This window comes from Phocoena phocoena, chromosome 17, assembly GCF_963924675.1.
Source record: "Phocoena phocoena chromosome 17, mPhoPho1.1, whole genome shotgun sequence".
NCBI lineage: Eukaryota > Metazoa > Chordata > Mammalia > Artiodactyla > Phocoenidae > Phocoena > Phocoena phocoena.
In genome coordinates, this window is record NC_089235.1 from 43,074,656 (window position 1) to 43,090,450 (window position 15,795).

Sequence of the window (15,795 nt, forward strand, 5' to 3'; positions counted from 1 at the left end):
AGTGGTGCTGGGAATGTTGGACAGCCACATGTAAATCAATGAAGTTAGAACACACCCTCACACCATACACTACAATAAACTCAAAATGGCTTAAAGACTTAAATATAAGACATGACACCACAAAACTTCTAGAAGAGAACTTAGGCAAAATACTCTCTGACATAGTCAGTTTCCCAAGGCAACAGAAATAAAAGCAAAAATAAATGAGAACTAATCAAACTTATAAGCTTTTGCACAAAGGAAACCATAAACAAAACAAAAAGCCACTGGTGGCACAGTGGCTGAGAGTCCACCTGCCGTTGCAGGGAACACAGGTTCGTGCCCCGGTCCGGGAGGATCCCACATGCCACAGAGCGGCTGGGCCCGTGAGCCATGGCCGCTGAGCCTGCGCATCTGGAGCCTGTGCTCCGCAACGGGAGAGGCCACAACAGTGAGAGGCCCGCGTAGCGCAAAAAAAAAAAAAAAAAAAAGACAATCCATGAACTGGGGGAAAATATTTGCAAATGATATGACTGACAAGGGCTTAATTTCCAAAATATACAAACAGCTCATACAACTCAGTATCAAAAAAACACAATCAAAAAATGGGCAGAAAACCAAAATAGCCATTTCTCCAAGGAAGACATACAGACGGCCAACAGGCACATGAAGAGATGCTCAATACTGCTGATTGTTATAGACATGCAAATGAAAACTAGTGAAGTATCTACCACCTCACAACGGTCAGAATGGCCACAATTAAAAGTCTACAAATAACAATAATAAATGCTGGAGAGGGTGTGGAGAAAAGGGAACCCTCCTACACTGTTGGTGGGAATGTAAATTGGTGTAGCCACTATGGAGATCAGTATGGATGTTCCTGAAAAAACTAAAAAAGAGTTGCCATATGACCCAACAATCCCACTCCTGGGCATATATTCAAACAAAACTATAATTCAGGACTTCCCTGGTGCCACAGCGGTTAAGAGTCTGCCTGCCAATGCAGGGGACACAGGTTTGAGCCCTGGCCTGGGAAGATCCCACATGCCACAGAGCAACTATGCCTGTGCGCCACAACTACTGAGCCTGTGCTCCAGAGCCTGTGAACCACAACTACTGAAACCTGTGCACCTAGAGCCTGTGCTCCACAAGAGAAGCCACTGCAATGAGAAGACCGCACACCACAATGCAGAGTAGGCCCCACTCGCCGCAACTAGAGAAAGCCTGCGTGCAACGACCCATTGCAGCCAAAATAATAATTCAAAGAGATACATGTACTCCTATGTTCACAGCAGCACTATTTACAATAGCCAACACACGGAAACACTTAAGTGTCCATCAACAGATGAATGGATAAAGATGTGGTACATATATACAATAGAATACTACTCAGCCGTAAAAAAGAATGAAATGCCATTTGCAGCAACATGGATGGACCTAGAAATTATCATACTAAGTGAAGTCAGAAAGACAAATACCGTATGTTATCATTTAAATGTGGAATCTTATCTGTGACACAAATGAACTTACCTATGAAACAGAAACAGACTCAGAGAACAGACTTGTGGTTGCCAAGGGAGGGTGGGGTCAGGGAGGGATGGAGTGAGAGGTTGAGGTTAGCAGATGCAAACTATTATATATAGGGTGGATAAACAAGGACCTACTGTATAGCACAGGGAACTATATTCAATATCCTGATAAACTGTAATAGAAAAGAATATAAAAAAGATGTGTATGTTTAAATGAATCACTCTGCTATACAGTAGAAATTAACACAATATTGTAAATCAACTATAGTTCAATAAAAAAGTACTACCTCATTGGATTGTCATAGGATTGAATGGGTTAACACGTACAGTACTTACATGTTACGTTAGATACTATGTTTTTACTCTTCAGTAGCCAAGAGTACTGCACACAAGGATGATACTTTTAACTGTATGTTAAATGGATTTGCTTTGCTTATCTTACCTGAGGAGAGTACTTTGGCAGACTCCCACTCCTACATTATCTTTTTTTTTTTTTTTTTTTTTGGTGGAACGTGGGCCTCTCACTGTCGTGGCCACTACCGTTGCGGAGCACAGGCTCCGGACACGCAGGCTCAGCGGCCACGGCTCACAGGCCCAGCCGCTCCGCAGCATGTAGGATCTTCCTGGACCAGGGCACGAACCTGTATGCCCTGCATCGGCAGGAGGACTCTCAACCACTGCGCCACCAGGGAAGCCCCTACATTATCTTTTGAAGCAAATAGGTAGGAGATAGTAAATATAATAAATGGTAAATGTACAAGATGTTCAAGACCTATCAACGAGGGAAGAGGGAAAGAAACATGATGCCACTGAAAGCAGAGGGAGTGCCAAGTCTAAGGGGTAGCTGGAAGAGCTGCAAGAAATCAAAGAGAACTGTTTTCTACGAACTAGATGATCATCATCTAGAAGGCCCAACTAACAGCATTTGCTACCAGCCTGAAGTTTTCTTTCTTCTCTATATACCTTTTGCTGCTGCTTCCATATCATATCGATTGCAATTAACATACTCCACGATATCCAAACTCTTCTTTGGGACCTTCCTATTTCTAGGCCTAAAAACAGTTCAGCATTAAGTATGGATTAAGTCCAATTGACTGGAATTTCCTGCAATCCTTGCATATTAGAGCTTCCCGGCCAAACACATTACTGTAAGTCCCCTACATACGAACCTTCAAGTTGTGAACTTTCAAAGATGCGAACCTGCCCTGTGTGCCAGCTGTTGTACTGTACTATTGTACTTTCCAAGGTACTGTACTGTAAGATTAAAAATGTTTTTTTTTTATTTGTGTGAAAAGTATTATAAACCTATTACAGTACAGTACTATATAGCCGATTGTGTTAGTTGGGTACCTAGGCTAACTTTGTTGGACTTACAAATAAATAGGACTTAGGAACACATTCTCAGAACTCGTTCATATGCAGGGGACTTACTGTACTTTCATCATAATCTGAAAAATGTATTTTAAAATGCCACCTTAGACCTTATTGTCTCCAATTCTGGCAGCACTTTAATGGCACTTCACCACAGTTGCCCTAGGCCAGAATGAATGAGGTATGTTTCCCATCTACTAGTTCTAAACTCCTTTCCTCTGAACTTTAAACTTTCTGCTGAAACAATGATTGCATAAAAGCCACATATCAAGGTAAAATCCAAATGGTCTTACAGCATATTAACACTACCTAGAAGGTCCTAGAAATTATTTTTCCAAAAACCATAATTCCAAAATGCCTACAGCCAAAGTCATGCAACAGAACCTTTACAAAGAAATGGTACACTGGTAGTCACAATATTGTATTCTTCGGGTACCACCCAAACCTTAAGAAATTAATTGGAACTAGTCAACCTTGGTGGCGCAGTGGTTAAGAATCCGCCTGCCAATACAGGGGTCACAGGTTTGAGCCCTGGTCTGGGAAGATCCCACATGCCAGAGTAACTAAGCCCATGCACCACAATTACTGAGCCTGCATTCTAGAGCCTGTGAGCCACAACTACTAAAGCCCGCGCCTAGAGCCCATGTTCTGCAACGAGAAGCCACCACAACGAGAAGCCCACACACCGCGATGAAGAGTAGCCCCCACTCACCGCACCAGAGAAAGCCCGTGCACAGCAATGAAAACCCAACGCAGCCAAAAAAAAAACCCCCAAAAAACAAAACAAAATAGCATGAAAGGTCAATTTGAAAGAAGAAACTGACCAAGTAAGTAATAATCACACAAACTTCCTTAACCAAAAGACAAACATTTCAATGACCATGGAAATAGACTAACAGCATTGGAAATCAGCAGTAGTCTGACCAAGGAATTCTTATCAGAGATAAAGATTTTATAACTGTGGCTCTTAACCAAGAGATGCTGTGAAAACGTGGTGACGCTTGGGGGTGTTGTTACAATAACATGGAAGGAAAACCAGGAATGAGAAATATCAAGCAGTATCCACAATCCTCCACAACAAAGAACCGTTCTATCAAAAAATGTCAGTAGTACTCCCTAATCGAGAAAATTTGAGTAAATGAACTGGTAAGAAAACTCTAGTTAATAATGGCCACTCTCCAAATTATACCCACAACCTTAGATTAACTTCAGATACAAACTAAAATCATGCAACATCTAGCTTGAAAGAAACCAATTCCCTCACCTGTGGAAGTAGGAATTTGACCCACCCATGGCTGTTACATAACTATTAAGAGGTAGCCTTCTGACTCCAAGTTCAGTAAATATTTCCTGGATAGTGTACTGAAGGCATCCACATCTCCTATGGATCATTCCTCTACCACCAAAAACTGCCTACCCAAGTTGATTGATTCTGAAGACCAAAAGACATTTCTGACACTTCTGCAACCTTAGAACCCAACACAAATTGTGCAGGGTATACCCTAACAACAATATTCAGCTCTGTAAATCTAAGTCAACATTCTTCCCCCAAGTTAACTCCTTTGAATGTTCCAAAGGATATTATTAAATGTGGGAAAAGGTTTACATAGGACATACTTGGGAGATGTAGTATGCAGTTTCCCCAAAATCTGAACACCAAACCTACCTCACAGTATATCTTTTAGGACTATAATTATATAAAACACACTTTGCAAAACTGTGGAATTAACACTATTGAAGATCTAGGAATATTCTTAAGTTGTCCAAGTACATTTCTTCTACCCTAACCACTGCACATCCTTCGGTAAGACCTTGCTTCATTAAACAGAACTTCTCTCAGCCTGTGAAAATTTTGGGGTGGAAGGAACATACTTCACTTAATACTCTTTGCTACTCAGATTTGGTGGATTTAAGCTGGACTGTAAATTGCAATTCTGGTTAGATTCTGGGTATGGAACCTTGCTGCCTCTGACATACTCAAATATAAAAGAACAATAACCCGAGACTGAAAATGATGAAAATTAATAAGTCTCTTAAAAATTTAGTACAGGAAAAGAACTCAGTGCGCTCCCTTTACAATAACAGGGAAAGAAACAGCAATGTCTGGGAAGTCTTGCCAATATATCTAGCTGCCCCATGCCCTCTAATCCTAGCTTCAGGAAGGTACACTGAAACAAAAAGAAATTTTAAAAAATGACTGAAATGAATACAGTATTTTTAAAACAAGCTCTGGCCAGTTTTATTAAAGAAAAATTGTGCATGATTTACTTTTCACCAGTCTGTTCTGGCATGCTTCTAATGATATCAGAATCACCTAGAAAATAAAACACAATAATTTTACAATTCATTTAATGTCAACAGGTAATCATCAAATTAGCAATTGTTATCTTCAAAAGTTATTACACTAGCTGTGCTACCATTTCTCAAGGTTGATAGGATACCCAGAGTCACAGACATTTCCCACATAAGATTCATCATGTAAATCAGACTTAGTTTATCACCAGCATTTATAAAACCAGACCTAGGAAAAGAACTAGGTCCGGGGACACATGCATGGTCTTAATATAGCGAATGTTTAGCCTGCCCTGATTATTACAACATCAGAACAGCGAGAATATTCGCAGTATTTTATGAATTAATTAAAAATTCGTAAGTTCAAAACATGACATGATTTTATCCATCTGTTCTCAGGCAGCCAGTAAACGTTCCTTTTTTCTACCGTTTCACCTGATTTTTCTGTCCCTTTATAATTTCACCTTTTACCAAGGCCCTGAAGTCATCATTTCTTAGGTGCTGCATGAAATGAAACTCATGATCTCAAAGTAAAGAGAATTTCATTTATAAAAAGGTAATTCTGTACTGACATTCATTATCAATTCTCTGTAAAATAAAATTACAGGATATCCCTTGCTGTATCCAAATCCTCAACATCTGAACTTAGAAACTAAAGACATTTGTAGAGCAAGAAATACTTGTATTACATCATAAAGGAAAAGAATTACTTTATGATTTAAAAAGCATACCTGGATCAATGATAGCAAGTGTGCATACTCTGTAGTATTTTCCACACGCTGTGCCCAATTCAATATTATTGCCACTGTAGTGATGGACACCAGTTTTGGCCAACATGGCATAATACTCTATTTCAGATTTCCTTTGGGAACCAAAACAAGGTAGATAAATATCATACCAAGTAACACAGATTAAATGTTACTTCTCTCATTAGTTCTAATGTTGGTAAGGCCTTCAAACAGTAAGCCAGTTATTACTTTTAGAAACATTACCATATCCATTATTCAATACAAATCATCCTTCCTTGGATCCCTTACAAGGGATGGGACAACCAGTAAATACCTGTGCTTGTGGAAAAGAGTAGAGTACAAAATAAAATTATCATTTACTTAGCATTTACTATCGCCAGACACTTTACATTATAAAATTCCCGTGACAACTTCTAAGCCGTTTCTATCACCCTCTGGTGCTCTGAAACCTAGATGGAGAATAATATTACGGGTATACCTCAGATACTGCATATTCATTCCAAACCACTGCAATAAATCAAATATTGCAATAAAGCTAGTCCCAGGAATTTTTTGGTTTCCCAGTGCATACAGAAGTTGTGTTTATACTATAGCCTATTAAGTGTGCAACAACATTGTGTCTAAAAAAACCAACATACATACATTAGTTAAAAAATACTTTATTGCAAAAATAAATAAATTAATTAAAAAGCTGCCTATCATCCGAACCTTCTGGGAGTCGCAGTAGTAACATCAAAGATCAGTGATCACCATAACAACAGAGAAAAAGTCTGAAATATCTCGAGAATTACCAAAATGTGACATAGACATGAAGTGAGCAAATGCTGTTGAAAAACTGGAACTTACAGACTTATTCAATGCAGGGTTGCCACAAACCTTCAATTCGTAAAAAAAACAACAAACAAACAAAAAAAACCCACCCCACAGTATCTACGATGCACAATAAAGGGAAGTGCAATAAAACCAGGGATGCCATATGCTTGTACTTACCCAGAGTTAGCAGTTTTGTGTCCACTAAGTAGGTAGACATGAATGGTTTTACGAATTTGAAGGGAGTCCTAATATACTGTTGCCACTACTCACTCCAAGTGTGCATCCGCAGACAAGTAGTGCCAAAAGGTGCTTGTTAAAAATGCGTAATCTCAGGCCCCAATCCAGATACATTAAATCAGAAATTGCATTTAAACCAGATCATTCGTGACTGTGTGCATATTCATGCTTGAAAAGCACTGCTATAGAAGGTAAGCATGAAAGGTTTGGAATAAGACCAAAGGTTTGGGAGGGGATGAGATGGAAGAGATCTCTCCAGGCTTTGCCAATTACCTACACACACTATATAAAATGCTGTGAGGTTATATATTACCACAGAAAATCAACAAGGGAAAGGGACTGAAAACACGGCTTATATTCTGCATGGTCCAAGTTTCTTTAACTTATATAAAATACCCACTAAATTCAGTTTCAAAACAGTGAGGCAAGCAAAAACTGGGTGAACTGGGAACCTGCAGCTCCACAGGCCAGCCTGAACTTCTCTGATCTTAGCTTTCCTACACTACAACAAGTTCATAAAATGAAACTCTTTTAAAGCATCTTAAAGTTAAAAAAAAAAAAAACGACCCAAAAGGCAGGACACATGGACAAACAAACAAGTTATGTTTCTGCACTGCCCTCAAACTTTGACGTTCTCTGGTTTTTACCCCTTCTGCCACGCATTTCTCCCAAAGAGAACCTCATACGAGGAGAGAATATGATGAGGGGGAGAAAAATCAAGAGCCCAAAATCAACAACCATTAAATTATTCTCCAGGTGTCCCTGTGTAATACAAAATTTTACATGATACCCAGTTTATGCTACCCAGATTGCAAGTTCACATTCCTGGATATTCGCTCACGACCAATTTGCAGTGGGCGACAAACATACTCAGGTTCTTTCAATTACCTCAAGGCTGGGCAGTTGTTGGCGAGGATGACCAGTTTCGCTTTGCCGTGTCGGATCATTTTCAGAGTCTGCTTGTACCCCAGCACGTACTTTCCACTTTTCATAACCAGTTGGAGCCTAGAGTTGATCGACTCCAGTGACTTTTTCTACAAAGCAAACATGTAACACGGACTTGAAGGCCTTGTTTGTAACTACTTAAAACGGGATCCACCTTCCTGGAAGCTGAACCCCTTAATAAAACCTCCGCAGAGGGTCCCAAATCCCTGGGAGAGTCCTTCGGGTTTATTTTGGACCCCTACAAGGCCAGCGGGCACGCTGCGCGCCCACTGTGCTCGGACCCGCCCGCCCCGGCCGAGACTCATCTCTCCATGTGAACAGGCTTCCGGCCCTGGCCTGCTACACTCACCGTCTTCTTTGCGGCCACCATCTTCCTGCCTTAGGCGCGGGACGCCCCCAGCCTAGAACACAGAGGACAAAACAGGAAGTTTAGGATCCGAAGCTCCAAACGGCAACTCCCTGGACTCCCCGCGTGGCCTAAACCTCGGTACGGAACAGCCTACTCACGCACTGCAGCCGCCAAGATGGCCGGAGAGCGAGAAAGGAAGGAAATCCCACAACGCCAAGCTCTTCACGTCAGGGCTGAGACCCCGTGACCGGAAGCTGAAGCAAATCACAAGCGGAAGGGGCGGGGCAAGAAGAGAAGGGCTGATGTGGGTATCTCTAGGGGCTTCGAATTGTTTTGGCAGCTGTCTGGTGCTGTTCACCTGCCGGCTGCGGGCCGTAAACCTCGCCGTCTGTGTTGTGCCGCTGCTCATAGCTGAGGACTGAGGAACGTGGAACCGGACGCGAGTTGGAGAAACCGACTGAGAGTGAGGCGGGAGCAGCGGTGAGAAGAGGCGGCGGCGGCGGCTGGACCTCGGTCTTAGCGCCGCTGAGCGCATCTCTGCCCCAAGTCGGGGCTCTTGAGGAGACTCGGGGAGGACCGGGGTGTGCCGCAGCTCCCGGGTCTACCCTCTGCCGTCGGTTCCGCCGGGGCTGAAGAAGCTCCGTGCACTCCCCTGCACTCACCCAAGTTGCCTGTACAAGTTGTCAGAGAACGGTGGCGCCCCCCTCTGGCTCCCCTAAACTCACCTCTTTTGTGGCCGTGTTAGTGGGAACTTGTAAGCCGAATTTTCACTGGGGGTGATAACAGGTCTAATTAAAAATCTTTTTGTTGTGAACGTTGGACCTTGATACAGATATCAGTAACGAATCATTCAAAATATTAGGCACAAAAAGTCACCAACACACACACACACACACACACACACACACACACACAGACACACACGCAAATAAAGGTAAAATCTGACCAATAGGTAAGCTGTCATCGTGTGTCAACTTTTAGGAATCTATCCTACATTTTCATGCCCAAAGACATGAGAATAAGTATATTTATTTCAGCATTAATTTTTAATAGCAAAACAAAAATAGAAACATCAAATGTTCATCATTCTTCACCAGTATATATGTTGGTATATGCATAGACAATTCAAGTCTGGAAAACTAATCATCGGAACGTATGTTGGATGAGAGATAAGAGTAGGTGGTGAGGAGAGAACATTTACTTTTACTTTGTATGTTTCAGTACTGCTTGAATTATTTTACATTGTATTATTTTACAGCACGTATTGTTACGTAAAGAGCTCCTTTTTAATAAAAAAAAGTGGTTGTTTTCAATAGAGCTTGTGAAACATCAATTATATCTTAAAGCAGTGTTTTTCAAAGTATGGCTCCCAGATCACCTGATTCAGAATCACCTGGAATTCTGAGTCCTGGGCCCCATCCAGGTCTGTGGAAGAAATCTTTGGATGTAGGGCCCGGGAATCTGAGGTTAATGAGCAGCCTCCACGATTCTCATACATAAATTTGAGAAGTAGAGAGGAATGAAATAGCCTAGTTGGTTCTGAGGCATGCATGCTTAGACAGAGACACAAACTAATGATGCCTTACACTTTTATAATGAGCTCTATACTTTGAATGCTTTTTAATATCTACTTTCCCTCAAAGTAATCAGGCCAGATATTACCCGCATTTTAGAAAGTATATGATTAAAGCACTTGAGGTGACTTTCCTCGGTGCTTTTCATTTTATAATACCAAATTTCTGGTCCTTAATATATGTCCTCACTATATATATATTTTGTTTTGTTTTCTTAATGTCCTCATTTTATATATATATATATATATATATATATATATATATTTTTTTTTTTTTTTTTTGGTACGCGGGCTTCTCACTGTTGTGGCCTCTCCCGTTGCAGAGCACAGGCTCCAGACGCGCAGGCTCAGCGGCCATGGCTCACGGGCCCAGCCCCTCCGCGGCATGTGGGATCTTCCCAGACCGGGGCACGAACCCGTGTCCCCTGCGTCGGCAGGCGGACTCTCAACCACTGCGCCACCAGGGAAGCCCCGTCCTCACTATATTTTAAAGAAAGGCCTTAGGTGCTTTCTCACAGGGATCTTACCATGGTTTTGTACTGGAAGCCGGGGAAGCCCAAAGTACTCATTCATCCATACATTCATATATATGAACCATGACCACAAAATGTTTGAGAATTCTTCCTAGGGTATCTTAACTGATTTTTTGCCATATCTTTTTGGAGATATATTTAGTTCTTGTTTTTTCTATTTAATACCTGCAGGACTTTGGTCAAATTGTCTAACCTCTCTAAGCATCAGCTTCCTCATCAAAAAACTGGAATAATAATGTCTACCTCATGGTATTGTTATGAGGATCACAGTAAACATAATGGTGTATGAAGCACCTAGAACAGGGCCGTGTACATAATAAGTGTGCAGTGGATGTTAGTTCTCTTCCTCAGTCCCACTCCTATCTCCCTAACTCCCCACTGCAGCCACCCATCCACAACTTAAGTTGTGGTTCACAACATTGCAAGACCCAAACGCTAGGGGAAGAAACACTTGCCATGCAAGAGCAACAGTCAAATCCTTTGGCTCATGAAGATTTTGTAAATATTTCCACACTTGTATTTATTAGAGCAGGAGTTGGCAAGCTTTTTCTGTAGAGAGCCAAATAGTAAAGATTTTAGGCTTTTGGGCCATATGGTCTCTTTGGCAACTACTTAACTCTGCTGATGTAGCCCAAGAGCAGCCACAATACGTAAATGAATGAATTTCATTCATTGAATGAATGAGCATGGCTGTGTTCCAGTCAAACCTTATTTACAAGTCAGGATTTGGCCTGCAGGCCATAGTTTGTTGACCCCTGAGTTAGAAGATTACTATTACTTTCATTAAAAATAGCTACTTTAAGTCACGTCATTATTCTAAAGAGATGTGTATTGAAGTATTTACAGATGAAGTGTCATAATATCTGCAACTTACTTCCAAATTGCTAAAATAAATGTAAATAAAATCCTAAAATAAATGTAGATAAACAAGTAGGTAGAGCAAATGCAGCAACATGTTAACAACTGTTGACTTTACAGTGCGGGGGGACGGGGGGCGGGGGGGCGGTGAGGTGATACTCCCCTGGTGGTCCAGTGGTTAAGATTCTGCGCTTCCACGGCGGGGGTCTGGGTTTGATTCCTGGTCAGGGAACTAAGATCCTGCATGCCCTACAGCATGGCCAATAAATAAATAAGTAAAACTACAGAAAAAAAAAAAAAGAATATTTTAAAAAATAAAAATGAAAAACCACATGGGGGGCATACAGGTATTCATCGTACTATTCAACTTTTTGTGAATTTGAAAATCTTCATACCAAAATGTCGAGGAATTTATATGTCTCAAGAAAGGACTTTGCCATTCAGACATTATTTTATTTTTTCTGGTTGCTAGTCTGTAGCATTTCAGAGTGATTTAGAAAGAATACCAACAGGTACATGTGACAGGACAGAATTCACACAAGGCTCTCTGGTTTTCCTTCCCCAAAATCACTGCTCTAAATTTCTGAGAATTCTGAAGACACCTGCATTTATTGTGCTTCTGGTTTTTACTTGCTATGAGAATGAAAAGTGACAGGCTGCATTCCCTGTTAGAGCAAATACCAACAAGATCATCTGCTATTCATTGGTTCAGTACACTGGCCCATCCCCTTATTGTTAAACAGTTAAATCTGTCATATTCATTGTCATAACTCAGCCTTCATATTCTTAAGGCACCCTGGACATTAAACATGCTCAGAAATAAAGCAGGGAGAGGGAGGGATTGTGAATCCAAGTGAAAAGACCCTGTAAACTCAGTGAATGTTGGTGGCCTTTCAGCTAGCTAAACATACATACACTGAGACATGAATTCTGAACCCATAGAGGACAAGAGGGAATGAATGCCACCTATTCCTCTCCACCCTTTCTGCCTCCACAATAATGAAGAATCCAATGTATTTCTCCTATACCCCTTTCTGTTCAGACTGGGAATGCTCCAGACTGCACTGCATTAAAAATAGGCCAGAGAAACACCTTCTCCTATTTTCTTAAAAATAATTTTTCCATTCTTCAAAATGGGTATATTTTTATACTCTTGGATACAAAGAACCCAGAGCACTTTATTCACTATTTTACTGTGGAGGAGTGACACTTTTGGAAAGTAGAGTAGTTTTACATTTCTTAGAGTCAGTTTTTGAAATTTTAGTGTTAAATGAGATTCCTGTGTTTCTAAGGGTCCACAAAAGTATGACGTTTTACGTTTTATTTTTAATAATTTGAAAAGTCTAACATATACTTTTTATTCTTAATAAAGCTATAATGCACAGGCTTCTTTTTTTTCTCTTTTAAGTAAAATTTAATTCCGTCACACTGCATGTCATGCTGAACAGAAAATGTCCCTGATTACTTAATGGAGAAATAGATAATAAATGCAATTGTGTGACAACATCATAACATGGGTATGTCAGAGAAAAGTGATAAAAGGAGTCCTTGAAGGTAAAAAAGATTTACGAACTATGCCTTCAAGATGTAACACATCAGCCTGTAAAATCACAGTATCAGTTATGATTCCGTATTATCAAGATAGGACTAAAGGAATAAGACAGGACTGGTAATTGCTAAGAATGAGTGTGGTCTGGGAGAGGGGAGGGAGAGTAAGCATTATATCTTAGCTTAGATACTTATTTTGTAAGCAGTAGAAACAAGTTAGCCAGTTAAGCAGAAAAGGAATTTATTTTGTAGTTCACCAAATGAACAGGAAGACTGGAGAGTAAGAACTGGATCTGTGTATACTGGTCATATGGGGGAGGCACCGCCATTTATTAGTCACTGGTTCAGAGCACACTCTGCAAACCTCAGGACAGCATCCCAACTTTCAAAGGTGCTTCACCTTGTCTGTGCCATAACTGAGTGCCACCCTATCATCCTATAGGTTTGGCTTCTTCTGGATGATGAGGTATATGGAAAGACCAGTAAATCACATAGAAATTAACCTATTACCTTGCTTGTCTCATAGTAAAGTGAGTTCTTTGATAAGATATGATACTGAATGTAATGTCTTGATGGATGTGTAATGGCTTGATAATACCATCCCCTAATTGATGGTGTTGGCAGAGGCATGATGGGCAGGAAAAGCAAATTTAATCCAGTGTGTATTACAGTAAAGATTCTCTACTGTCCCCAAAGAGGTCCAATAAGTCTTCCGCAAGCAAGATCCTCAAAGTAAGGATATCATTTCAGAGGCTTACAGTTGCTGCTGCTGGCAAATCAGGCACTCAGCCAGGAAAACCACGTTAAGTGGTGTGAGCCCGTACGTACCTTCTATCCTTGTCATTTTATACTTGAGCCCATTGAGCAAGCATTGGGGTGTCTCGTGAGAAAGGTCTCCTAACATCCATGGGGCACCTGATTATTACTGTTCACCTGATTATAAAATGCTTCCTCTGAAAGAAATGGAAGAGACCATGACTTGACTAACAAGTTATCTCTGAGGCAAAGGAAGATACCCAAGTCAACTCCTAAAACATAATTGATGGGGAAAAGGGGGAACTTACCTGGGCTCAATAAGCCCTGGTTTAGCACGAAAGCATTAAGAGGCAGAGAATTCCAAGTCACGTATTTATGTTTAATCTGTGAGTGATTGCATTCCTTTTTGTAACAATGGAGTTTTGAAAATTTTCACTAGCTAAATAAAATGTGGCTTTCACTTAAAAAAAGAAAGAGAATCATCTGAAATGGGAGCCTGCTGTGAGCTGACTTGTGGCCCACCCCACAAGTTGTTGAAGCCCTAACCCGCACAGTGGCTCAATCTGGAGACAGGGGTCTTTAGGAGGTAACTCAGGTTAAATGAGGTCATAAGGGTAGAATCCTAATCTGATAGGACTCTGGCTTTACAAGAAGAGGAAGATCTCCCCGTCTCCGCAACCCCCCATGTGAAGACACAGTGAGAAGTTTGTCATCCATAAGCTAGAAAGTAAGCTCTCACCAGAAACCACATTGGCCAGCACCTTGATCTTGGTCTTCCTAGGCCCCAGAAGTATGAGAAATAAGCATCTATTGTTTAAGCCACCAAGTTTATGGTATTTTGTTATGGCAGCCCACACTGACTTCTACAGGGCCTTTTGATAACATTTATATGAGAAATATTTCCCAAATCTAGGCTTATTCTGAAAGGTCCATCCACATTCCTCCTTTAAACTTCCTGGCACAAATCCTGTATTCTCAGTTCTTGACTTGGAATCCAGCCAAATCATTAGCCACTTTCAAAGTACTTCTCTTTCCTTGGGGCACAGTAACCCCAGATAGAAGGTAAGGACAAGAATCACAGTACATATTTGTAATGTTATGAAGCGTACTTCCTCAAAGATACCCAGTCTCCTCTTCCTACCAAGGGATTTGTGAACCGACTGCTGGATGGCCAAGGCTTCATCAGGCTTGCGCTGCAGAAGGGAGAGGGAGAGGAAGATGGAGAGAGAGAATAGAGACGGCATCGGGAGGGGGAGGAGAAGGAAAGATGGGAATGAAGGGAGGGAGGGAGGGAGAGACCTCTAAACATATGGTAATGTCCATAGCTGTGTACCCCATGACCCATAGAGGGAAATATGACAAATTTTAGGCAATTTGAGCATCAAAATAAATAATGATGGTGTTATGAGCTGATCGTGTCCCCACCAAATTTGTATGTTGGAGCTCTAACTCCCTATACCTTATAATGTGGCTGTGTTTGAAGCTAGGGCCTTTATAGAGGTAATTAAGGTAAATGATGTCAATCCAATATGACTGGTGTCCTTATAAGAAAAGGAGATTAGGGGGCTTCCCTGGTGGCGCAGTGGTTGAGAGTCCGCCTGCCGATGCAGGGGACACGGGTTCGTGCCCGGTCCGGGAGGATCCCGCATGCCTTGGGGCGGCTGGGCCCGTAAGCCATGGCCGCCGAGCCTACGCGTCTGGAGCCTGTGCTCCGCAACGGGAGAGGCCACAGCAGGGAGAGGCCCGCGTACCGCAAAAAAAAGAAAGAAAAAAAAAAAGAGTAGCCCCTGCTTGCCGCACCTAGAGAAAGCCCGCACGCAGCAAAAGGCTATATCACCAATAATAGGGCAAACTGACATCATGTGCCCCTTTATATGAATCCACAGACAACTAACGTCTGCCCATTCCAGACAAAACTGCATCACCTGAAAACAATCATGAGGAAACATCAAACTCAAACAGAAACTTTCTACAAAATAAATGGCCTGTTCTCAAAACAAAGAAAAACAAAACAAAACGAGAAACGAAAGACGAAGAAAGACTGATGAACTACTTTAGTTCGTTAAAGCAAACGAGAGAGGCACGATACCTAAATGCAATGCGTGGTCCTGAGTTGGACAATTGACCACACCTGAAGAGAGAATGGATTAAATAGTATGTTATCAACGTTAAACTTCCTTGTGGTAACAGTACTGAAGTTATGTAAGAAGACTGTCATCACAAATCTAGTCACCAATCAATACCACTGGCTACAATCGCCTCC

General features: G+C 41.3%; 1 protein-coding gene and 1 non-coding gene across 2 annotated transcripts; both read right to left on the reverse strand.

The window, feature by feature from the left end:
* Nucleotides 1–5,093: 5,093 nt before the first annotated feature.
* RPL30 (ribosomal protein L30) lies at nt 5,094–8,285 on the reverse strand. The gene is made up of 4 exons (XM_065895607.1): nt 8,265–8,285; nt 7,859–8,004; nt 5,903–6,033; nt 5,094–5,193 (listed from the first exon to the last, which is right to left on the reverse strand). The coding sequence occupies exons 1-4, from the start codon at nt 8,283–8,285 to the stop codon at nt 5,144–5,146; spliced, it is 348 nt and encodes a 115-aa protein (XP_065751679.1). The 3' UTR covers nt 5,094–5,143.
* On the reverse strand, nt 5,372–5,503 carry LOC136137397 (small nucleolar RNA SNORA72). Its single transcript, XR_010656732.1, has one exon. It is a non-coding gene; the product is annotated as a small nucleolar RNA SNORA72 (small nucleolar RNA).
* Nucleotides 8,286–15,795: the final 7,510 nt, after the last annotated feature.